General features: G+C 45.3%; 1 protein-coding gene across 3 annotated transcripts in view; it reads left to right on the forward strand.

Annotated features, from left to right (window-relative positions):
• The window catches only part of ANAPC16 (anaphase promoting complex subunit 16), a 368706-nt gene extending 349758 nt beyond the window's left edge, over positions 1-18948 (forward strand). For all 3 annotated transcript variants that reach the window (XM_069610517.1, XM_069610518.1, XM_069610519.1), the window contains one exon: positions 18275-18948. In XM_069610517.1, the coding sequence (XP_069466618.1) occupies positions 18275-18396 (122 nt within the window). In that variant the 3' untranslated portion in view covers positions 18397-18948. The remainder of the gene's footprint in view (positions 1-18274) is intronic.
• The last annotated feature ends 6717 nt before the right edge of the window (positions 18949-25665 follow it).

A 25665-nucleotide genomic window follows, 5' to 3' on the forward strand; every position in this document is an offset into this window, starting at 1 on the left:
AATGACCTTAGCCAGATAATCTGAACATTATATTCATTTTTTCCGTGCTATTTTTTTCCCTTTTAAGATCCGAGTGTTTCGTTCGATTCAAGACCCTTTGTCATTGCTAATTTCGACTCTATTTCACATGGTACACTATTTTTCTCAACTTTCCTCTCCCCGTTCTACGATGTGCGGACTAGTATTTGTAATGTCCGATTTACATCGCACAATAGGTTTCTGTACTGTATGAATTTTTTCCTTTTAATTTATTTAGTTACGCACCTTTACGCTTCCCGATTTAAGTTACTTCTTGTCATTGAATGCCTAGAGATCTACACCTTCATTACAATATAACCTCGTTCCAAGATGGCCGACCTTGAGGCCCATTTACTTCTTAGTCCTTTTTCTTCACCTATTACTTCAGTCCTCTATTTATCTCCATGGTCACATGTAGTCTCCATGGTTTGTGAACAACAAGCCACTCGGCTGAACAGACTCTGTTCAGGATTGCCCCCCTATGCTCCAGGTAAGCGTGAATGCATGTGCATTTATCTATCTAGGGACCAGGGAAATAGTTCCTTAGTCTCATGATTCTTTTTTTTCTGTTTTCCTTACACTTTCTTTAGTTGATACTCTAACTGACCTATTACTGCCGGATTCTTCAGCTGTTGACCGGCCACACAATCTTGACATCAGTTGCACATCAGCTTTGAGAATTGTGCCATTTGCACATTCTTACCACGGTAATTCTTTACATTTTTTGCCTTGATTAAACACCATATTATGTTTCCATTACTTCATATCAGATTGCTAGGTATATTATACTAATCAGGACTTCATTCCTGTTCAGTTTGGCTATTCGTATGACAGAATTCCCACATACTGAGGCACCTCTGTAGTGACGGCGGGATACTTAAGTTCTACATCCTTATGTGGGCCGCTGTATTGATTATTTTCCGCCCTCCATATTTTGGTTAGATATGTTACTCAATTTTTTTTATCTCACACCTATGATTGTTACGTTTGAACATTGAGCTTGGCATTGATCAGGCTTTGTTTTCTTTAGATTTCTGGTATCTTTTTGGGAATTAGCCATGTTTTAAGGAACTAACTGATGTACGAAGACTGTCTATCTATTTTCACCGCTCCGTCCGGTTCTCTGTTTCCGGCACTTTCTACTCACAGAGGTAACGATTTTTGTATTTCTTCCATATTAGATTGATATAGCCTAAGAACTATCTGTGTGTTGTTTTACCTACATATTTAATTTTCTTTAGCTTATGTTTCACCATCCACGTGATAGATCCCATTAGAGGTAGTACTCTACTAAATTACAGTATGATGGACGTTATACAGTTAATTTTGCAGAAAAGATGCTTCAGTAGACCTTCAGCCCCTCTCTCGAGCAGGGGCAACCTAGTTAATCTTATAATGTTGCATGAATTACAATGCATATTAGAACATGTTACATTGTTTCAATTCCCTATTTTTTAGGGACAGATTAATGTTCTAAATACAATTAATGCCATTTATTTTGTAACTGTATACATTTAATATGACATGAACAGTCTATGCATTGTGCTTACAAAATTTTCTTTACTGAATTTATGCTTTCCTTTTACATTAAGAGTCCAAGTGTGGCCTTATGAAGAAGAGGAGAACTTCCTCGAAACGCGTCGCTAATCAATTTGGACTCCATTTTTCTTCAATTTGAGCTTTATCTATTGATACTGTTTCTATGCACTGTAAATAATCTTTGTCTGAACTATAATTCTTGCTGAAAATAATACAGCCTGACTATAAAGATATATATTTTTTTATCTCACACTCCTGTGTCTGACCATATGTGTTAGAAACAAATGTATGTACAATGCATATAACGCAGTTTAAACAACTGTATTGGATTAATCCAAACATTTGAAAGTGTGCAGGGGACGGGAGGGTTCCCAAGTTGAATCCTCTTTCTGTTTACTGTTTATTGTCGGGGTCTTGTGCCATGACCTCAGTTTTCCCCCCCGCACCTAAAAGTTTATACAACATAATCCTCGAATCTCTTTACTAATCTTACTTACTATAGGTGTGCGCTTCTATCTAAACCCTTCACATTCCTGGGAGAATCATTGCCACCAGAGGTGAGGGCTCAAGATATTCTACAGATGGTGACCAGATTTCAAAATGCCCAGCATCTACCAGCCTTCGATTTCTTCAGGTTGCTCGGCCTCATGTCATCCTGCATTTTTCTAGTGCCAGAGGCTGGCCTGAGAATGAGATCTCTCCAGTGGGTGCTAAGGACCCAGTGGTCTCAATTCTCAGGAAGGATATCGGATCTCCTACAAATCTCAAACAGAGTAGCATGAGACCTGCAGTGGTCGAGAGAACCTCTTGAAAGGAGAACTGTTTTGGCAACCATGCCCGGAGATAACAGTTGTCACGGACACCTCACTCATGGAGTGGAGAGCCCATACCAACGACTTAACTATCAGTCGTCATTGGTGTCCATTGGAGTCCAGACTAAACATTAACCTATTAGAGCTGAGAGCAATCAGACTAGCACTGAAAGCTTTCCTGCCATCAGTGCAGGGACACATTTTTCTGATAATGACGGACAACACAGTGGCCATGCACTACCTCAACAAAAGAGGAGGCGTAGGGTCACTGCCGCTGTGCAGAGAGGCAATGCAGATCTAGTTCTGGGCATTTCAAGAGGGAATCTCTCTATCAGCAGTTCACCTACCCGGAGAGAAGAACACTGCGGCGGATGCTCTGATCAGACAGACCACAGTCTTCCACGAGTGGGAACTAGCTCAGGAAGTCCTTAAAGAGATCTTCACTCTTTGGGGTACCCCTCAGGTAAATTTGTTCGCAACGAGTGTCAACAGGAAATGCAAACAATACTGCTCAAGGGAATTTCCCCCGAGAGGAGATCTAGGAGATGCGTTTGTTGTGGACTGGGAGTTTCCACTTCTGTACGCGTTTCCTCCAGTCCCCATCATTCCTCACGTAATAAGGAGGCTCAGGAGATTGGGGAAACCCATGATTCTAATTGCCCCGGATTGGGCCAGGAGAACGTGGTACATGTTCATCTGTCCTCCGATTCGTCTTCCAAAAAGAGCAGGAGGAAGGTCAGGTTCTCCATCCGAATATCAGGACTCTCAACCTTCACTCTTGGTTTCTGAAAGGTTGAGCTACAAAGATTGGGGCCTCCTGCATGACGTAATGGAGGTGTTGCTTTCGGCCAGAAGGCCAGCAACTAAATCTTTATACCACTGTCGTTGGAACAAATTCTACAGCTGGTGTAGAGATAAGGATATTGACCCTTTTTCATGCAGTACACCGACGGTGTTATCTTTCTTGCTTTATTTGGCAAATTCAAGACTTCAAGTTGGCACAATCAAGGGTTACCTCGCCGAGCTATCTTTAAACGCACGGCTGAAGAACCCTCATATTTCAAGTTGTCTCTAGTCATTCAGTTTCTGAAAGGGTTGACTAATGTCTTTCCCCCAACTCCTTTTCGGGTCTCCCTGTGGGACATAAATCTAGTTTTAAAATTTCTAATGGGCTTTGAACCTCTTCATTACTGTCCATTAAAGTTTCTCACTCTAAAAACAGTCTTCCTAGTGGCTTTAACTTCTGCCAGAAGAGTGAGCAAAATGCAAGCCTTATATTGCAAACCTCCACATACCATCTTTCACAAAGATAAAGTAGTTCAAGTGAAGCCGAATTTCCTCCTAAAGGTTTTTTCTGAATTTCATATCACACAAAAAAAACCTTGCTTTCATTTTACCCTCCTCCTCACCCAGGGAAAGAGGAAGAGATTGCACAGGCTGGATCCAAGGCATGCCTTGAGTTTTTACATTAACAGACTTGCAAGGATTAGGCAAGCAGATCAGTTGTTTGTGGGGTATGGAGGACATAAACTAAGTTTACCTGTCACGAAACAGAGCACCTCAAGATGGATAATACTAACTATCATAGAGTGCTATATATTTGCAGAAAAAGATCCTAAACACCTCAGGGCTCATTCAACCAGGGGTATCGCAGCCTTGTCAGCTCTCCAAAGAGGAGTTCCAATTAAAGACATCTGTGCGGCTGCCACTTGGTCGTCCGCACATACTTTCACCAAATTCGACAGTCTAGATTCCTCCACTAGCCAGGAGACTAAATTTGGGAAAGCTGTGTTGCACTCTGTGCATTCTTAAAAACAATCACAAAAATGTTACTCGCGCCTACGGTACACATTACTGCTTTGGGAGTCTATCAAAGATAAGGGATACGTGGGTGGACACAATCCATTCGAAGTTCAAGTTAATTACCAACTGTAATGTTCTTTCGACTGGATGTTCCTCCCACGTATTCCTTATCGCCCCTCTCATCCTACCCCACAGTAAAACTTCCCTTGTAGTTGCAGCCTACGCTCCTTCAAGGGTACTAACCATCTCATATAGGACAAACACAGCACCTCAAAACGAAACTGAGTAACGGATGCTGCGGAAGACTATATATACCTATGATGACGTCAGCACCGATACGGAGGCCTTCACGGGATGTTGACGCGCAGCGCCCTCTACTGGGAAAAATGTTCTGAGGCCAGCAAGCTGGAAGTGGATTTATCAAAGAGAAGGAATACGTGGGAGGAACATCCAGTCGAAACAACATTACAGTTGGTAAGTAACTTGTCCTTCTGCCACTTTCCATTTGTTCGGTTTTCACAAGACCCATTTCGGGACAGCAGGCGATTACAAAGCGCTCCAGTGTCACAACACGCAAGTCAACTCACCGGAACAGCAACTTAAAATACAGTAGGTATTCAACACTGGGAACTAGAGTGCACACCTCACCCCCCTCTGTTTCTCTACATATTGGTTCAGAAGTCCCAGGCTTTAGAGGCAGCAGTTAGAGGCAGCGGCACTGGGGTCATCATGCTCTACCCAGGAGTAGGGATGTAACGGTATTACAGTATACCGTTAAAGATACCGTGAACCACTTATTTGAACAATAATAACCGTCACATTGTTTATACCGGTATACCGTTCATACCGTTAAGTGTGCTTTTCAATCTGATTTGGAAAGGCTGCAGTAAGCAAGTGCTGCTCAGTCTTGGTCTTGCACTGTTGGATGTGCCGTCTGCCAAGTAGTTTCAGTTTGAGCAGTTTTTAATGCCATTCCATAAACCACACGTGCCTGACACAAAATCAATATGTTAGCAATAGGAAGAATAAATACAGTGCCAAGAAGGAAAAGGGTTTACTTTTTTTTTTTAGTTACATTTTTTTTTAAAGCGCTCACACAGCCCGCGGGCATCGAGGCGCTGTTAAAGAAATTGTTTTTATTTATTTAGTTGCGTAATTGTTTTTGTCTTAGTTGCATATTTATAACACGCTTAAACACCCAGAGGTTTCTAAGTGCGGACCCGGGGATCGAACCTGTGTTGCTTCGTGTCGTCTTGCTTACAAGGCGCGCATGTTGCCGCTGAGCTATCATCCCGAAACTTTGGGTTGGCGGCTTTGGGGTTTATATATTTATAATGGATAATGTTTTCTAAACATATGACGATGGGGGATTTCCCTGGTTCGATCATTGAATTTACATATAATAAGTCACACTGCAAAATTTACTCAACTCTGTGGGTATTCCCTGCTGCCATACCAATCTGTGATTACTGAACACCTTTTGGCCTGGAAGTAAACTAAAGGCTGTAACGTAAAGAGAGAGTGCGTGTGTATGTGTGTGTATATGTGCACAAGCATATACTACCATCAGACTCCATTGATCTGTGGCATGCAGGTTATCAAGATGGCAACATGTTAATCTTCACCAGTAGCCAGTGGGGGAGCTAAAAGCCTAAATGACCACTTAAGAAAAGCTATTCAGTTTGCTTTGCCAGTCGCAGCAGGGCCCCCCTCCTCCTCTCCACACGTGTTTGTGTTTGGTGGAAGCAAGGGGTGGCATTTCAGTGGAAAGTATGTTGAAAAGCCAAATTCTGGCCATGGGTGTCTGGTTTTGTTTGTGATGATAAATCTGACAATTTATGACCTTTTTAGAAAATATTTAAGATTAGTTAACTCCACCTGCTATACCACGATAACCATGATATACCGTAATTTGGCAAGAAGGTTATTGTACCGTCATAAAACTAATACAGTGACACTCCTACCCAGGAGAGCCACATCATTGGTTCCCCACCCTCCACCCACCAGGATAAATGTGTGCTTTTGGAGTGGAGATGGTTCCTGGTTACCAAAAACAGACTACAGCTACCAGAATTCCTTGAGACCAATTGAGATTAATTTGTAACACCTGAAAAGACAGCCTCCCTGAAGATTGTTAGAGACATGAAAGCTCTTGGAGGAGAACAGTAACTTAAAAAGCAGCAGGTATTCAACACTGGGAACTAGAGTGCTTGCCTCATCCACCCTCTGTTTCTCTACATATTGCTGTGCGCATCTGCTTGCCTCGCTACCTTTGGGTTCCTGGCTTCCCCTGCTCCGGGTGGCGTGGAAAACAGCCTTGCTGAGTTTTCCTTGGCCCGCGCTGAGCAAGACCGGAGCGTTCTGTGCTCCAAAGGGTCTCTGGTGCTCGCTTGCCACCCCAGACTGCCTTGTTTGGGGCGATGCGTCTTGGCCTCACGCTTCCCGCTGTGCTACTTCTGCATCCACGACCTTCAGGGGAGACGTTTGTAAAATAAACGCTTCCCGCTGCATGACCTCTGCTACCCAGATCTTCAAGGAGAAAGCTTGTAGAAATATTGCTTCCCACTGCACGATTTCTGCATCTCAGATCTCTGAAGGCAGAGACCCTCTCAGAACCGACATCCGTACTGCAAACAATGGTGGTTCTGGCACCTCTACTCTCCTTCAGCTGCAACTGCAATGTGTAGCCACTGCAACCACTCTACCTTCCACCTCTACCACTCTCCCTATGGCCTACTCCTGAGGGGGCCTTTTATGCCTCCCAGATTCCCTCAGGGATGGGTCATTAACCCAATTAACCTGCTAATGACAACCTAGGGCCTCTGCATCCCTCTTCTTTGTCTCAGTACTTTTACATTATGGGACTTGAAGTCCCTGACGTTCAAGTATTCGCCTTTTATGGGGATAATTATTCACACCTTTACCATTATTTTTAATTAGCCTTTTAAAAGGAGTTTCACAAGTTTCTACTAAATGATTTGGTTCTCTAAGGGAATTAGGACTCCCGAAATCTAATAAGGTAACATTTAAATATTCAATTTTAATATTTCCCTGCTGAAAATGGGAGCTTTCACCTCTACCTTTGTACTTAACTTTGGGAAGAAGATCCTCACTCTCCGTACAGGATTAGTGAGAATAGATTTGACCATCGTCAGGATAAATAGTGTTGGGAAATAATGGCTCCCTTTGACAGCAAGCCGTGACATTTTCAGGCATTACTGACTCTTCCTCCTCTGAGGAAGAGAAATACCACATCCCTCCCAACTGAGTCCGCCCCCCCCACACCCTGGGGGACCTTCTCCTCCTAGGTGATCTTCCCAGCTAATAACATCCCCAGTGTCGGGATCAGTTAGCAGCTGCCTTCCCCATGACACCTGGGAGGAGATTTTAGGTAGGGTTTTTGTGAGGACTCTGCCAGGGTTCATCACACTACTCCTCTGAGGTACTGCATATCTGTAGGGATGACAGAGGGTGAGCATTCCTGTGACTGTGTCCTTAGGAAGGGATCCATTTGGAGGTGGTCTGGGGATCTTCAGTATACCTGTTTCAGGCCCAGCATTCACTAGCTCAGGTTGGCACCCAGTCCCTTTGACCAACATAGTGGGGGTTCTCAAGGTCAGTAAGGGATTTCTGTGGCCCTCTGCCTATGTGTTCACTGTGGTGGTAGCTACATGCAAGACAGGGGTCTGGTACAGTTCCAACAATGTTGCAGCCAAGCCTGAATCTCTGCCTTGTCTGCACAGGGGCTCGCACGCTCTAAGTAACACTGGCACCCCTAAAAGCTGGTGCTTCCATCCACTCGTCCTCTCTGCAATCATGTCAAGGTTAATGTGACATGATTAATGAAAAAAGAGCAATCCCTCAGTATTGCATTATGAATTACAATGAGATGCCACATGTTTCTTGCCTGGGGAGTATAAACATTTTCAGTAGTATGTAATGAGAGCATAAGCAAAGATCGGATGTGATAAAGTTTGGATTCTGAGTTCCATTTGTAACAATGTACTTTTGAGCTGGGAATGTTTCCGATCGACTGTGAAGGCCAAACTTGAATTACTCATCCCCTGAACCACAGTCCTCGTGTGATCCGGGTAATGGCTATTGTAGATACCACGAAAACAAAAAGACCCACGCTGCCCCACACCTCACTTTTAAAAAATGCACGGCAACTTGGGTGCCTTTCTAGATCTCGGTGCAGAAAAGAAAGAGGAAATCGTACATAAAAGGTAAGACAAATTGAATTTCATCAAGAACCTAAATCTGAAATGGGCTCGCAGAGAGACCAGCGTCTGTTTTTGAAGAACTGTGAAAAACAGAGCATTTGAGAAGTCTATAATCTGTTCCCAAATGCAAGGTGAGCACAGCAAATAAAAATGAAGAGCGTTATTTTTACAGCTTTTGTTTTATTCGGCTGGATTTATGTAGTGAGTATTAGGTGCCTAGCATATTTAAAAACCTACTTTGGGTATCCATATGATGAGAAAATAGTGCAACACCACATCCAAAGCCCTATACATTACACCCAAAAAAATCTCCATGGGACACCTTCCAATCAATTCATCCACGCACCCAGGCCAAGGCCTTAAGCCTCTGGAAAGGCCAACACCACCATTCCACTTTTTGGCAGATGAGCACTATACAAAGTGATATACAAATGCCAGTTAACACAAGGACTCAAGAGATGCGAAAAACATTTGTGAAAATGCAGAGACTGGTAACCATCCATGCAATGATGAATGTTGATAATACAGAGACTGGGAATACATACATAAACTCAAAAGTCAACATTTAAAACAAGGTCCTAAAACTTTCATTTTTTTATAGCTGTCAAGTTATTTAATTGAACCCACTCACACCACACCTGGTTGAACACTGCTTAAAGCCCACTTGAATGGGATATTTTTTCTAATCAGGATACATGGTGTACAGGCATTTGATCCAAAATAACTATGCAAGGCCTGTCGCGGCCGTTCCAGCCGCCTCCCCTCTTCCAGGTCCAAACCTTGCCACCACTATTACGCTTGGGACCCTTTCCTTTCCTTCCTTTGATGCTCAAAGAATGCTCCAGCGCTCTGAGATGGTTCAAGGGTTTTTAATTTCGATTTCAAAGGGCGTTATGGCCGTCTGTCTTTCATCTCAAAAAGTCTCTCCACCCTAAGCCAGGAATTCCTAGTCCTAGGTTAGTAGATATTGATTTACCCCTACTGTCTAATATCTTACATACATACTACTCTCTCCTGTTTAGTGTTCTAAAGGATATGGGATTATGCCTCAAAGACACTCTGCCAGACTGTCTTCGTTCCATCAGGTCCACTTATTCCTTCTGCCTCTCACTGCCTGTTCTCTCACCACTCGCCTCCTTCAACTCTGCTCACCTCTGCACATCCTACACTCTTCCTCCTCCTCCTCCTATGTCCCTCTGGGGTATCTCATTCCTTCTAGGCCTTGACTCCACCCTTTCATGTTACTACTTCCTCCACTACTCCCTCCTCCAGACAACTACTCCTTCCCCCACACTGCAACTTCTTCCTCCACATTGCTGCTCACTAACCCACCCTACTACTCCCCCCTTCCACTGCACCTACCACTCAACCCCAACTCCTACTTTGACACCATCCTTTCCCTCACAGAAACACTTCACATACACTGCCTACTCTCTCTCCTATCCACGCTCGTTATCCTCTAACACACAAACACCACAGAGTACCCTTGCACCCACTAACCTATACCTCATCCGCTCCAGAAATTGCATCCACACTCTGCTTCTCCTTCCTCCTGCAGGTCCGTTGGTGTGCCACCTCCTCCTCATCTGACTAACTCCCTGCTTCCTTTTTGCTCTCTTTATGTTCCTCTATTCATACCAATGGATCACTTGACCTGATCAATCTGGCCGTGTCTTCTCCACCCAGGATTTGTTACAAGCAGCAAAGATGTTAACTAGTAGGCTAAGCAGTGTCCTTTTTCTCTGCGTGGGCATGCCACAGAATGGTGATGGTGGCCCAAACAGTACAGTGTCCAGTTCGTGTTACGGGGCATTGGTAAGTGTCCCCCTAAGTCATTTACAGTCTGTGTGGTGGTCTGCACCCCTTGGTTTACTTCGTGGTGGTTTAGGGAGCTTGCCGCTGCCTGAGGGCATTTTCTGCCAAGGCTGTAGACTTGTAGGCATAGTAGCACCTTCTCTGACGTCTCGCTGTTCTTTTGCTGCCTCTCCACTTTGGGCGTCGAGCATGATCGACATGGGACACTGGACAGTTCCTCTCAGTCAGGTCCGGGTCTCTGGTGTCTGGTGTCATAAAGTGGACCGCGTGTGTGTGTGGCGAGCATCTTGTTTAGGAGGCATGGTGTGGGACAAAGCAGTACTGAACATGAACAGGCTGGCACGAGCAGGGAGAGGATTTGGGGCCCTCTCAATTGTCACTGTCTTCCTTCTCCTCTGGTATGTTTCCCTGTTAGCAAACAGTCATTCTATAGTGTGCACTCCTCATTCAATTGGGGAATTCTTGCTCTTATAGTAAAGGTTACAAAGTTGTACGATTCAATTTAGGGCACAGGGGAGAAATATGCAGCTCTGGCACACAAATCTGCTGTAATGACAAAAGACAAAAAAGTGGTGGACACTCCCGTCGCCTGCACACCGTTAGTACTAATCTAAGTCAGTCAACATGTAAACATGTTAAATGCATTTCTATTAGTAGATGAAATTGGTTGAAAGTACAAGTTACAGCATTACTGTACATCTGTATTTTAACAAACGATAAATAGTAAAGTGAACTCAATGATTTTGCATTCAACCCTTCATCAGGGGCAGGTTTTGCCTGTGAGAATATCTAAGTCTTCATTTTTTCTGAATTATTTAAAGAACAAGTAAAACAATGATCAGTGCTAATCCTCGTATTGCTTTATCAATCTAAATATAGGTTGACCACCTCTTAAATGTGGAAGAATTCTCATTCTGCTACATGTAAATTATCAATCAATTCAGAGTTGTGGTGTCAGGACTCCAGCAATAATAATCTAAATGGAAAATAAACATCAAGCAAGTTTTGTAGAACCTCAATCTATGTATTGTTGATCAATTAGCGAAAAGGATAGACTGCATTGTAACTCACCATTTAAATCCATGGTCAAAAAGACTATTCATGGGGTTTAAAGTCATTGCATCGAATTCTTTACATCTAATACCTTTCCATCTAAAGCATTTGCATCAAAAAAATTAGCATTGAATGCATTTTTTCCTCAAGATTTTTAACCTTTAAAACCCACCACAATACTAATTAACTCTTTACCACCCAAAAAATGCATTTGATTTTTTTTTTCGATGCAACTGCATTCGATGAAAAGGCATTAGATGCAAAGACCAGATACCTATTCAGGGATGTACCTTCAGTTAATCTCAGATCGTGGATGTAAGGGAGAGAAATACCCCATGTAAGTTAGCTCTGTCCAGGCCGAATATCTAAATAGTGAAGAGAGTATAATCCAACTCGGTGCATCAAGAATCTCACTTTGGTTATGCCTGCACGCTGAAATAGGCTTGTGTGCAGTAAGTTAAGATGAGTAGTCTTCCCTAAAAGGTTCAATGGGGTGATGAATCTGTGGAGACAGATAAATAGTCCCTTTACAATTTGATAAAGATTAGAGAGTGTTCCTTATTGATGGCTCCCTGTTAGTCCACCCCGGGCTGAGAGGAGTTCCCATCCTCTCTTGATAAGGCCAGCCTTGTCACAGTACTCCGCTCAAAGACAACACCAAACCATTGTACAACCTTAACTTCCTTGAGTTTGGTCTCAACAGCCTGAACCGCCTTCTGAATGTTGCCTGTCTTAATATTCATGTCCACATGAGGTGCATTTAGAGATTTCAAGAGTGCATTTTCACCTTTTGTAAATTCGTGCACCTCGCCTAAGCCCCATCCACCTGGACCTTCTATGAAGATGTACTTTTCGGGTTAAAGAAATCTGCATTGTTGTTTTGCGCCTTCTCTCAGGCACGTAGAGTAGCAGCACAAGCTCCAAATGCCTGGTCTAGAAAGAGAGGACTGCATAACTTGTTTTACCCAGTCAGGTTGGGGAGATGGGACAAGACTCTTGATTCCGCGGGGGTGGGGAATTATGTTGAAATCCTATCATTGACTATACGGCATGCCCACAACTAAGTGAAGGGGCTGGAAAACCTGCTGTTTTCACCAGGGCTAAAATAAATGGCCTTTCAAGTCAGTCCTGCTACGTGGTCCAAGCGGGAGCCTCCATGGTTCTGGTTACACCACAGCTTGCAGTCTCTGCCAACTAAGCCCGGCCCGCCTTATTGTCCTGCCATGCCACAGCTTTCATGAGCAATGCAATGTGGTAAGGCCCAGGGATCTGCTTGCAAGGTTACATTGTGGCTGATTTGCCCCTCTGTTCCCTTTGACCTCAATCTTTTAGATGGTCTGCATCATGCCCGAGAAGAAAACGGCTCATTTTCTGGTGGGAAAAAGGCGTTGTGCCTGTTAAAAAATGAAATGTCTAGATTTTATTTGAGTGCTAATACCTAAAATTCCAGTCAGGGCCCCATCGGCCCCATCGTCCTTCCTTTATCCTTTTGCGAGTTCCTACCACAGCATTTTGGTGCAGAACAAAAATGATTCCCTCAAATTTGATTGGTTGGGTATAAGCGCACATGCGCAGGCAGCCACATACCTCCATGTGCTGCCCCTGCCCTGCCTTTCCAGTCCTCATCCCTGCGCCAGATGGGACAGAGCTTGGGTGCTGTGCTGTATGCACTCCTTTTTTCTTTTTTCAAAACTTTTTCTTTTTGTCTTTTCTTTAGTTCGCTAAGCCTTCCTCTGGCACCTGGCAGCATTTCAAGTTAACTTTCCTATACCATGCCAGCTTTGTGTCCTGCAAGAAGCAGGTCCCCACCATCAGTACTCATTAAGTCTACCTAGAGTGCATGGGACCGGAATATCGGTTGGATCACTGCTGGTACTCTGGCACTTGTCAGTCCAGTCTTCTCTGACACTGCTGCAACATCTTTGAAAGATCCTAGAGGAAGAAAAAGTGGCAAGAGCTGGGTGGTGTTCCTACGTTTAAGGGACCCCAATCGGGTGCCTCATTCCCAGGGAGGTCAGCTTGGAGGGACCAGGAAGTAGTCCTACTGATCCTAGCCTACTGGAGGCTTTTGCTTTTCCGAGGTTTCCCACTCTAGGACTAAGTGCGGGCAGATGCCTGTGGATCCCCACCATGGCAGCTGCGGCAAAAACTGTTACTGGACCCCTTTAAGTGTGGCGCAGAAGAATTCCATTCTAAAGTGAATAAGTCACCAGACTCCACTATAAGGGTGCTTTGGCAGATGAATGTTCCAGCAAGACGAGGTTCGCCGCAAAGCGCACAAAAGGGCTGAGTTTCCCAGGTCGTCCACTGGGGGGTGGAAGACAAGCATTCTGGCAAGGCTGAGGTTCCCCTCAAGCATGACAAACATGCCAAATGTTCACAAAATATGGTTGATGTTCAAGAAAGGTCACACAATGGTAGCCACTTCAACTGACCTACCTGTGATTAGGAGGTTCCTGAGCCTTTGGGCCATTTCAACCGTGTCCTCCTTGTATTCTAGTTCCGGCCCATTTGTCCCGAGACTGCAGTGGTCAGCTCAGGCGATAATGTCCCTTCCACTGATGGTTGACTTCCCCTCGTCAACTTCGCCTCAAGTATTTGTGGACCTGTGGTTGTCTGAGGGTTGTAGGGCCCGTGTGGATTCCAGCCCGCCAGTCCTCCTGGACTAGGCTGACTCAACCTCCATCTGAAGACTGGTTTGTAGCTGATTTCCAACTGATCATGAAGCCCTCAGCCATGCTTGTTACTTCCAGAATATCATCCATGAGCTATTGCCACCTCATCCAGGAACTCTGATGGTACGCCCGGCCTCCTCGGTTGCCATGCCTGTGACGAAAGTCGGTACGCCGATTCCGGTGGGGACACTTACACATCCGAGTCTGCTGCATCTGACATGGGTACTTTCTCTGCTGCCATTGGAGCCGCCATCCCTGCATCTGCCAGCTCCTACTCTTGGTTCCCCCTCAGGTACAAAAGAATTGGAGGGGACAGGATATGGCCAGGAGGAGGAGGAGGTATTGCCCTCCTTCAGTGGGTTTGCTTTGACTTTTGGATATCCCTGCAAGCCCTTCAGTTGAGACTAGCATCCTGGCATGGGTGCTTTCAGCGAGTGATAAATCGTGCATGCCACACCAGAAAGATGTCATGGTGGAGGCTTCTTTGAATGTGGATCAACCCTCTTCTGTGTTCAGTCGTGAACAGACAGATAGACAAGAGGTACAGGCCTTTGGCTTCTGAGGCTGAGTGTCTCACCTCTCATGCTCAGTCTTCCTCTTCGGTGGTGGCAGGCATTCCTTCAATCTAGATCCTCAGTGGGCTGCATGGTAACCTCACTTCCGGAGATGAAGCGCTTTTGGATGCCTGCAGCTGGAAGGTGTACCAGGACTCATCCCTCCAACTTCGGCAGGCCAACATCGCTGCATTTCTGGCCGCAGCCGATCAGCAGTTGTATTGTGAACTTGCTAATCTTAATATGTTTATCCCAGTGGAGAAGCTCATACTTCCCTTCTTTCTGAGACCAAGCAGGTGACCCAGGATCTTCTGCAGTTAGTGGTGGACCACATGGATACCTGCTCAGTGTATGAGAGTAGGGTTTTAGCAAAACGAAAGGTGATGGCTGGAAGGTTTTGAATAAATCATAACCACGGGCAAAGCTCTGGGCAACCCTCCAGACCATCGTTTTTCAGTCTGCCAAGCCATTACAGAAGGGGAAAAACCATATGCAAATCAGGCATGGTCCTACCCCAAAAGGGGCAGTCCAGCCCGAACTGCTAGGTCACATCCCTTCTGCACGAGACCACAAGCATCCCCAGACATGTTTCAGCCTTGTTGGGCGTCATCAGTGAGGAGTAGCTTGGGTCTCTAGGCCCGGCAGACTCGGGACCCACGTCTGGGCATACCCGTCCCACTCGGGGTGACTTTAGCAAAACGAAAGGTGATGGCTGGAAGGTTTTGAATAAATCATAACCACGGGCAAAGCTCTGGGCAACCCTCCAGACCATCGTTTTTCAGTCTGCCAAGCCATTACAGAAGCATATGGTCTTTCCCTTCTGTAATGGCTTGGCAGGCGAAGAACGGTGGTCTGGAGGGTTGCCCAGAGCGTTGCCAGTGGTTAAGATTAATTCTAAACCTTCCAGCCATCACCTCTTTGTTTTTGCTATGTCACCCCGAGTGGGACGGGTATGCCCAGACGTGGGTCCCGTGCCTGCTGGGCCTAGAGACCCAAGCTACTCCTCACTGATGAGCCCCAACAAGGGCGAAACATGTTTTGGGATGCTTGTGGTCTCGTGCAGAGGGGATGTGGCCTAGCAGTTCGGGCTGGACTGCCCCTTTTGGGGTGGGGCCAAGCCTGATTTGCATATGGTCTTTCCCTTCTGTAATGGCTTGGCAGGCGAAGAACGGTGGTCTGGAGGGTTGCCCAGAGCGTTGCCAGTGGTTAAGATTAATTCTAAACCTTCCAGCCATCACCTCTTTGTTTTTGCTATGTCACCCCGAGTGGGACGGGTATGCCCAGACGTGGGTCCCGTGCCTGCTGGGCCTAGAGACCCAAGCTACTCCTCACTGATGAGCCCCAACAAGGGCGAAACATGTTTGGGGATGCTTGTGGTCTCGTGCAGAGGGGATGTGGCCTAGCAGTTCGGGCTGGACTGCCCCTTTTGGGGTGGGGCCAAGCCTGATTTGCATATGGTCTTTCCCTTCTGTAATGGCTTGGCAGGCGAAGAACGGTGGTCTGGAGGGTTGCCCAGAGCGTTGCCAGTGGTTAAGATTAATTCTAAACCTTCCAGCCATCACCTCTTTGTTTTTGCTATGTCACCCCGAGTGGGACGGGTATGCCCAGACGTGGGTCCCGTGCCTGCTGGGCCTAGAGACCCAAGCTACTCCTCACTGATGAGCCCCAACAAGGGCGAAACATGTTTGGGGATGCTTGTGGTCTCGTGCAGAGGGGATGTGGCCTAGCAGTTCGGGCTGGACTGCCCCTTTTGGGGTGGGGCCAAGCCTGATTTGCATATGGTCTTTCCCTTCTGTAATGGCTTGGCAGGCGAAGAACGGTGGTCTGGAGGGTTGCCCAGAGCGTTGCCAGTGGTTAAGATTAATTCTAAACCTTCCAGCCATCACCTCTTTGTTTTTGCTATGAGAGTAGGGTTTGACATGAGGATACAAGCATACTTGTGGTAACTAAATTCATATCAGCCACCCTAGACAACATTTTGGACCTTCCCTTAGAGTAGTGCTGGCAAGACTAGCTCTGAAGATTTTGTTTTCTCCAAACAGACAGCCACATAGGGTTGGTCCCACTCCTGTGGGAAGTTGAAGTGGTTAAACAAAGCTCCACCGCTGGTGCATTCTTCCAAGTATATTTCTGCTAACCTTTCTAAAGTCCTAAAACAAAACAATGAAGGGCTTATTCACCCTCATTACACTCAGATGGGAGAGAGAAGATCCCTTTCTACCTGGATGTCAATCTCTCCGATCCTTGGGTGCCCTCAGGGGTACTGCCTCCCCTTTCATCAGACTCCTCTCTCCAGGTCTCCTCTACTCCTCTCATGACACTCTTTAGCTTCCTAGGTAGGTCCTAAAGCTCTTGCGTATCAGAGCAGTAGTGGAGGTCTCCCATCACAGAGGTGACAGGTTTTTTTCCAGGCTGTTCATTCACCTTGTTGAAGAACAACCAGGTGGGCCTGCACGTAATCCTGGCCCTGTCCTCCTTCAACCCCTTTCTCCCTTTGGAACGGTTCTAGATGATCCCAACGGCTCTGATAGGTTCTGTCCTATGCCAAGCAGATTGGATCTGTGCAGTAGATCTCAATGGAACCTATCTGTAGATCCTAATTTGGGAAGCGCACCAATGCTTTTATTTGCTTCTTCTTGTGGAAGAGGCGGTTTTAGGGTGTTGTCCTTTGGGCTCAACATCTGCGATGTTGGGCTTCCTCAGACAGAGGGTACATCACATTTATCCTTACCTCGATAACCGAGTGGTTCAGGCCTCCAGTCCTTCAGAGAGTGAGGCCTCTATGTGGGGTTGTATATCTTCTGTTTCACCTTGATCTCTGAATCTGGTGGTCTTCCTTGATGCCTACCCAGAGGTTGACCTCTATTGGCTTTGTTTGGGATACTTGCCTGTGGTGGATCTTTCTGACAGAGGAGAGAATCCTGGACATCCCTATGACTTGCTCTCTCTCTCTTTTTGACCATTTCTTCAACAAAGACCTGGTGGGACCAGCCGCTGCTGGACCTAATGGCCTTTTTGCTTTCTGCCTGTGCAGTACGCTATGCTCAAGATGATGCCGGAACGACTTTATTTGGCTGTGGTCTGGTCTTATGCGGTGCTCAGTCAGTCATGATTCAGATTGATTTAAATCCCAATGTCATTGCATCTAGACCTAATGTATATTAAGACAATTATTTCTCTAGGTGCAGTGCTTTTTTTAACCTGGATTTCCAAACCCCTCTCGGAGGCAAAGTGGTTCTTTGCGTGGGTGGGCGGTGGAGAGGGGACACCATCAATACATTGCAGAGGGATTCCTTTCGATGGTCACTTGCTGGTATTTATTTGTCCTGCCTTTTGAAATATCCAATGTAAACAGAACATTTTTACAAACTATGTTTTGTAGGTCTGCAGCACTATACTGCCCTAAGCTATAGCCCAATAAAATATTCATGCAATGATTATCTTATCTAACCTATCACGTTCTCACTCTTGCAGAAATATTAACATTGCATAGTCAAATAACTTTCGTGGAATCTATTGATTATAAAGGTGACTGTTGGTGAGTTTTCTTTCACAGTGAGTAACAAAGTGAGAATTGGGTGTTTTTGCAACTCTATTGTCCCTGGTTGGTACACTCTGTTTATCCATTGGAATGTGAATAAATAGCATGATGTACAAAACGATGGCTTGATAAAGAGCTTATTTTATACTCTTTGGTTGATGTCCTCGTCTTGTAATTGCAGTGTCTTTTTGTTTGTCTGTCTACTGATAGTCACACTTCATCTCTATTTTATTTTTTACAGATCAACAAGTTGCCCGGATGGAGAAACTGGCTGGTTTGGTGGAGGAGCTTGAAGCGGATGAGTGGCGTTACACTCCTATAGAGCAGCTATTGGGGTTTACTCCGTCTTCTGGTGGAAAGTAAATGGGTACCTAAAGTAGAGGGCAGCAAACATAAAGGGGGTTTACCACTGAACAATTGTATTATGTATGCTGAGTAATCTTTTTTGTCTGCATCATATGAGTGCATTTGGACGGGAAAGGGAGCATTCTGCATGGCCCTACTGAATATTTAGGAAATTCTTGCTGCTCCCTGCACACTCACCCTGCCCCCATTTCCCTATTTGGTCCTGTGCTTTGGGTGTAACTTAATGCGAGTAAAGATAACTTCTGGTTACGTTTTTAAGTTTGCTCTTTCCTGTGTGGCATAATGAGCATCTGATCATATAATTAGTTAAGAGAAAGGTTCTCTTTAAAGGTCGAGATTTCAGACTCCATCGAGGCACTCTACTGCACAATTCCATTTTCTCTCATTCAATTCTCTGAAGAGGAATGGGACTGAGTCATTCAACTGTAAGAAAAAAGAGGGACATCTGGCATTTTAGGATGTTTTGTTTAAAATGTGAATTTGTTTGAATCAACAGGGTCTTTGTTTTTGTAGGTGTAAAAATAAAGATTCAGTTTTCTTTTTAAACAAGCCCGAAAGGGCAGTGTGTGTGTCTGTGTGTGTTTATGTGTACATATTAAAACTGACAACTTGACAAAAATATCTATCTGTTTTTGGGTGGGGGGGTGATTGTTCCCTTTGGTCAGGGGAGTCTGCTTGGAATCAGTTTCTTACATTAGTTTTTTTCGCATCCCAATTTATTAACAGTTACAGTCCTCTTGTGACTAGGACTAGAAACATTTCCTGGCTCAAAAGTAGGATAGTCTGTCATTTTATCCCATTGGTTAGTATCTCAGGTCTTATTGTTTTTTCCCTTTAAGGTGCTTGAGCGCAGTCAAAACCAGTATTCAAGGTGTAAATACATATGGGTTAATATCCTTAAGGTGTGCTCTATAACCACTAAAAAGTATTGCGAAATGGCAATACTTTTTATGGGTTGGCCCCAAGGCCAACCCATAACAATGCCTTGAATAGATAATGGTATGACAAAATAGGTGGGAAATGGCGTTTCGCGCTCTGCCGTTTGGATTTGAGTAAACATATAGTTGGTACAATAATAAGTTCTTAGTATCCTCAAATCTTCCAATAGATAATTTATTAGCAAAGAAGGTCAGTCGACATGTATTTCGACCTTTGTCGTCCTCAAGGCCAGTCTCATGTGGAATGTCCACGACTTTGTTTTGATGAGCGAATACTCAATCATGTGTGTGTTCAATTGTAATAATTCAGGTGCACGTATTCAAATTAAATGGGTAAAATCTCTCGAATGGTCTCATCATTGAAGGTCTGCAACCGTATTAGTGATGTATTGTGAAATTTTCAAATGCGCATATTCAATTATGGAAGTGTCTATTCCCTCGAAATATCCTATCAGTTGTGGTCCACGACCTCACAAACGTACTGCAGTAACAGGTCTAACTACCTCATTGTTGTGTCTGTTACAGGCGAGGAGAACAGCCTCAATTAGGAGCACCAGGACCAATTTAAACAGGTCCAGGGAACAGAGAGATCCCTGCTGTCACCACCTCATTGTCCAGATCACCAGACCGGGGCACAACTAGGACACCAGAAGTCTTATAATGCGTAGACCAAACTAAAGGACAATGTGGCTAGAGTTAGTAGCATGGCTGTGTCGCGATAGGCTGTGCAACTAAATTGAAGCATGAGACACCACTGGAAAGGTGTCACTCAGGCTATCAGGGAGGTGGAACCCAACAATGACCAGCCGTCTTCCTGACCCGTTCAGCTTGATGGAAGAGCCTGGGTTATTCCTTAACCCAGGCCTCCTCACTCGAGGGAACGCTTCCTCTCGAGACACCCCTCTGCTTAGCCAAGTAAGACCAGACAGAGGGATTGATTAAGCGAAAGAGCAGATAGCAACACTGCTAAGGACCCAAGCTGCAAGGAAAGAACAAGAACAGGGTTAGTGGTAATCAACAGTAAAACAATCTATTTTCTTGATATGACTATTGTCCTGATTTGATGGCTGGGTAGAAAACCGGGCTTGCAATAAGTAACCATGTATGCTGTTTCCTAGTACCTATGGGTTAAGATATGAACAATCACTCATCTGAGCATGGAGTCCCTAGCTTATACTGAAGGAAGAGCAACCAAAATCCTTCTTACCAGATGTCATAATAGTAAGGGAATATGAATTCCTAAGGGACCCGGATGAGGGAGGAGGGTGATGAGAATAACGACCAGTACAAAATAACAAGCAGGAAAGGTTAGTATAGAAAGCTAACCTGGTCGGAACGAGGGTCACTCTAGAGCAGGGTTGGTGCACGGCGTAACTGTAGGGTGTCCCGTGTGCACATGTAAATCAAAGAAGTCCAAAGTTAAATCTGTGAACCACAAGTAGAGGAGGACCCACACAGGTAAATGTAATTGAGCTGCCACAGAGTCGTGAAACAGAGAAGAGGCTAAACACTCGGCACAGGTAGGAAATACCTGGATGAACGCTGGGAATCAGTGTGTTTTTCTGCACCGAAGAGATGAACAACTGCTGACCACGCGAAGGTGATGCGTAGCGGAACAGCCGGGAATCTAAACCACAAGGCTCCAAGATGAAGCAAATGCAATCCGATGGGAAGCCGGGTTGTCAACGTACTATCAATCCAAGGACCAAATCAGGAATCAGCAGGTAATCCGATGGGAAGCAAGAGTTTGGTAACGTGCTGGAAGACCATGAACAGAATCGGGAGGCAAAGACAGGTCGGTAAGGCAGGCTGAAGTTCGGCAGGAGAGATCAACGAAAGGAAGTATAGTGCACTGTAGAACAGAATCAATCGGAAGCATCTGAAAGTGGGCCAGGTCGTCATTTGTACTTTTTCACAAGATGACACTTGTTTGCATGTATCAGCTGACATGGTCAGTTGAGCTCCCCGCGCAGTGTGGATTGAACCAACGCGTGAGACGGCTTCGGCTCATCACCAGGGCAACCGCCAGTGCCGAAGAAACAGGGCTGCCAAATTTTAATGAAAAGACAGTACCTTTTGGGGGGAGGAGCTTAGAGGATGAGAATGGGCACCAGAACCCCTCTTCACAATAATCAGATAACCATTCCCAGTCCTGATGAAGTCCAGTGGTAGCAATAGCTTGTTGAACTGCTATAGGCCGAAACACAGACATGTTGACTGTTTATGAATATTTGTGTCCGCCACAGACATCAGCAACCAAATATCCAATGTTTAGTTCTATGCCAATGTTTAACCCTGTGTAATACACAAGGGGATTTACATTGTTAGTCATCTAACAGTGATACAACGTGTCAACCTATATGTAAATTGAAGTATGTTGTTTGCGTAGGGAATGTATTGGGTTCACTTTACCTGGGGCAACGTTTTCAACTATATGTAATGCACAATCATATTTTTATGTTCTAAATGTTTGGCCAATTGTGTGTGCTTTTTTTCAACCAGGGTATCCCTGATCTATTGTTGATATATAGTTTGACTTACCTGGAGAGATCAGGGAAGTGCCAGGAGCCCCTCTTTTTTTCTACATGTATGAAAGATATGTCCAGCTCTGTGTGTGATTTTCTTCATTGTTCATTGTTCATTGATCGTGTGACCACTGTGAGAAACCCGAAGGTGTCTCCCCGAGTAGTCCCGGGGTATCTGTCATCCAGGTGGCCAGGACACAACCATTGCTGTTGGATCCAGTTGCTGGGGGTGGACCAGTGCGGGAGGATCACCTGGGTGAGGGTCCCTGAAGGAGTGAGAGTGGGACACCCTGTGGAGAGACATGGTACTCCCCTCCCCCTATAATTATACGAACACTGCTACACAGGAAGCCCGCTCTGGGAGATAACAGACTTGTATGTCCCGGCCATGTCCCATTACCATGGTCGGGGAGTCATGCAATCGCTGTTAATGACTTGCTGATCTCCATTGAACTTCCCCACACCGATAAAAGGTCAGAGCACAAGAGCACACTTTGAGCAAGGCAGAGTACACAAAGGAGCAGTTTCTTCCAGGCCACAGCTGAATCGATGGAGAAAGACGACAGGTTGTGAAGAGGGAAAAAGAGAGATGCCCTTGAGCTTTTGATTGAGTGATCGTTCTACTTTTGAGGATTTGAAAGCAGCACGTGTAAAGCCAGGAAGCGAAGCAAGAGAATTCTATTCTGTGTGTCCGAGATACCCGGGGCCGTCCTGCATGACTGGCGAGTCATGGAGGAACAGCAGCTGCTGTGGTATCGTCCTTGGCTCCCAGATCAAAGTCGAAAGCAGAACCTTCAACACAGCCGGTGAGTCAGGAGGAACTGTACCAGGCTGGTCTGTGTTAAAGGGAGGTTATGAGCAGTGACAATGTATCCTCAGAGAGCGAACGGTGAAGCGTTTGATGAAAGTCACGAGTAAAATACGGAAAGCTGATAAGTGTGTTGAACATTTTATGCGAGAAACAAAAGATACAAGTTTGCAGAGTGGTCCGGCACCGCCTGCTTGCACAATCGTGGGTCTCTGGCGAAAGGTATCTTATAAAGAAACAAAGCAGCAAAACTTAGATATTTAAATAGTGACATTGCAGATGAAAATCTGATATGAGAAAATCGAAGTGGTCATGCGAGTGTCTGTTAAAAATCCTTTACACAATCAAAAGTCTTTGATAGATGTGAACTACTCATTAAAGTGAACCCTACCAAGGCCCAACCCTGTTTGAGGGAGGCCAATAGGGGTTGCAAGTTTACAAGTGGGTCTGAGCCCGGCTGAGGGAGAACAATTGTGTCTTTGAGTACTCAAAAAGGGGTCTGAGCCTGATTGAGGGAGACCCGTTGAGACATTGTCAGAAGAGGGTCTAAGCCCAGCTGTGGGAGACCCAAAGTGAATGTTATACCCAAAAAAAAGGACAGTGAACTTTTGAGGAGAGAGAACTTTGTGTTGTTTTGGTAACCTGTGACATTTTGTCAGCGAGAGTCTTGTGGAGAACGGGAGACTTTATCACAGGAGGTACAATTTGATTTTGGAACTGCATTGTGGTGCTCAAAGAAGCTAGAGTGTGTTCCAAGTTCAAGTGTGATGCCTTTTCCCGTGCTGCAACGTGGGGATGGAGTACTTATCACTCATCTGTGCTGACGTAATGTTTCTTGAATACTTTCTTTTGTATACTTTCTTTTGGTGAAACCAGGCGTGCTTAGCGGGACCCGCTGCAGACCTCGTAATAGTGTGGCCCGTAATGAACGGTGCCGGTCCCTTACCGGCACTGTTCATTACGGGTCCGCACTCGTTGTAATGAGGCCCATTGTCTCGCGTGTCAAATGCCACAGAGCGATTTAATTAAGTTAGGGCAGCCCGCCTACTGCTTTCCCTCAGGTGTAGCATTTTCTTCCATGTCAACAAAGTTGCTGTCATGGTACCCTGCAAAGGGTTAAAGCCCAAAATGACAGTCAGCAAGCAGTTTTCCTTCTCCAGGTAACTGCACAATTGTGCTGTTCACCTCACCCACCAAAATTGTACATCTAAAGGGAGGATTTAAAAATGGACTAAATATTACCTGGGATCTAAATGTACCATTTCAAAAGAGACAAAATTAAAGCTTCCTTCAACTGTCTAGGAGACTGATCTCTCTAAGGCGGTATTAATAAGAACTGGGAGGTTGTCAGTCAAGGCTGAAATGTGACCTTTTACACATTTGCTGGAAAAGAATGCAGCAAGGACTTCTGTATATGTGACAAACCCCTAGATGTCATCACTTCTCCATAAGGGGGAGCCCCTTCCCATGAGGTCAGGGTGGTGAGGCTGGTACCCAACAGTCCCCCTGGGGGTGGTGCACAGAGGAGGATTTCATGGGCAGAGACTCCCCCTCTGGGAACAGGGACGACCATCAAGGGTATGGGCCGGGACACAAAACCACAACTACACATCCTCATTCTCCTCATTACCTTGTAGAAACATGTACTGTTGTAAGGCTCAAGACCTTGTATATTTGGGAAGTACTGGGACGATGAAGAGCGTACTAGACCCAAATAGATCTAGAACTGAGAAGAGTTGGCCTTGCGGAACGATGAAGATCAAACCCGGGAAACAGAAGAAGGACTTAACCTTTTCACCAACAGTATGCTTGCACCATCGTATAAAGGACAACAAAGGCTGCGTCAGCTTCTCAGAAGATGGGTAGCTGAGCAGCCAGAGAACAGGAGATGCCGGACGACTACAGATGCCGCTGATGAAAGCCTGGCGAAACAGAGGGGCTGTCCAGACTCAGGAAGCCCAGACAAGGTACAGAGTCCTGAAGGAAGGTAACGGGCGGTATGGAAAAACAGGGTTGGACTTGGACAAGAAATAGGCCAGGGCACTAACAAAAAAAGTGGCCCACCCCTCTCCGCAATAAAGTGGCCCTCAAACCATCATCCGTGAATCTCGTCAATGCCTGACTTTACAGAAAATGCTACTTGTGGAGGGTTAATGTGGTGTTTGTTGCATGTTATGTTTTGTGTAAACGCTTGAGAAAGTGATAACATTCCTTTTTGTTCTTTTTAAAAAGAAACATCATCACATAGCTAAATATACTATACTTATTTTGCAAAACCAGACTCAAGACATGTCTACTAGTTCACACCAGTAAAAATGATTGTTGTATTTATGCTCAAATATTACATTGCAACAAAACTCATAAAATAACATAACTTTGCATACTTACAGATCTGTGACAGGGTCCACAGATCTGAGGTGCAGAAGTGGCATGAACCAACCACCTCCACTGAGGTTTCAGGACCTACAAGTCGATGCTTATACAGGTCTCTGCAAACTCAGCAGGGAAGTGTGAGAAAACAGAAGGTGTCTCACCCACTAGTCCCCGGGGATATGTCATCTATGTGGCCAGGACACGCAATCGCTTTTGGATACAGTTCCTGGGGGTGTACTAGTGCGGGAGGATCACCTGAGTGATAGGTCTTTGGGGAGTGGAAGTGGGACACCGGATGGTGAGACATGGTATCCCCTTCTGTATAACACCTTTACCCCATCCTATCAGGTAGGATATTTAGGAACTCAACTCCCCACCCTTTTACAACACAAACACTTTCTCATGGACAGCCCGCTATGAAAACGGACTAACACCCAAGCGGTATACCTGACGTGTCCCAATACAATAGTCGGGCAAGGTCAGGCAATTACTGACTATCTCACAGACCTGACTTCCATTACACTTCCCCCACATGGATAAAAGGCGGTGCACGAGAGCACACTCGGAACGAGGCAAAGCACACAAGGAAACAGCAGTTCCAAGATGGCAGTTTAACAAGAGG

Source organism: Ambystoma mexicanum, chromosome 8 (genome assembly GCF_040938575.1).
Source record: "Ambystoma mexicanum isolate Mex_15411 chromosome 8, UKY_AmexF1_1, whole genome shotgun sequence".
Lineage (NCBI taxonomy): Eukaryota > Metazoa > Chordata > Amphibia > Caudata > Ambystomatidae > Ambystoma > Ambystoma mexicanum.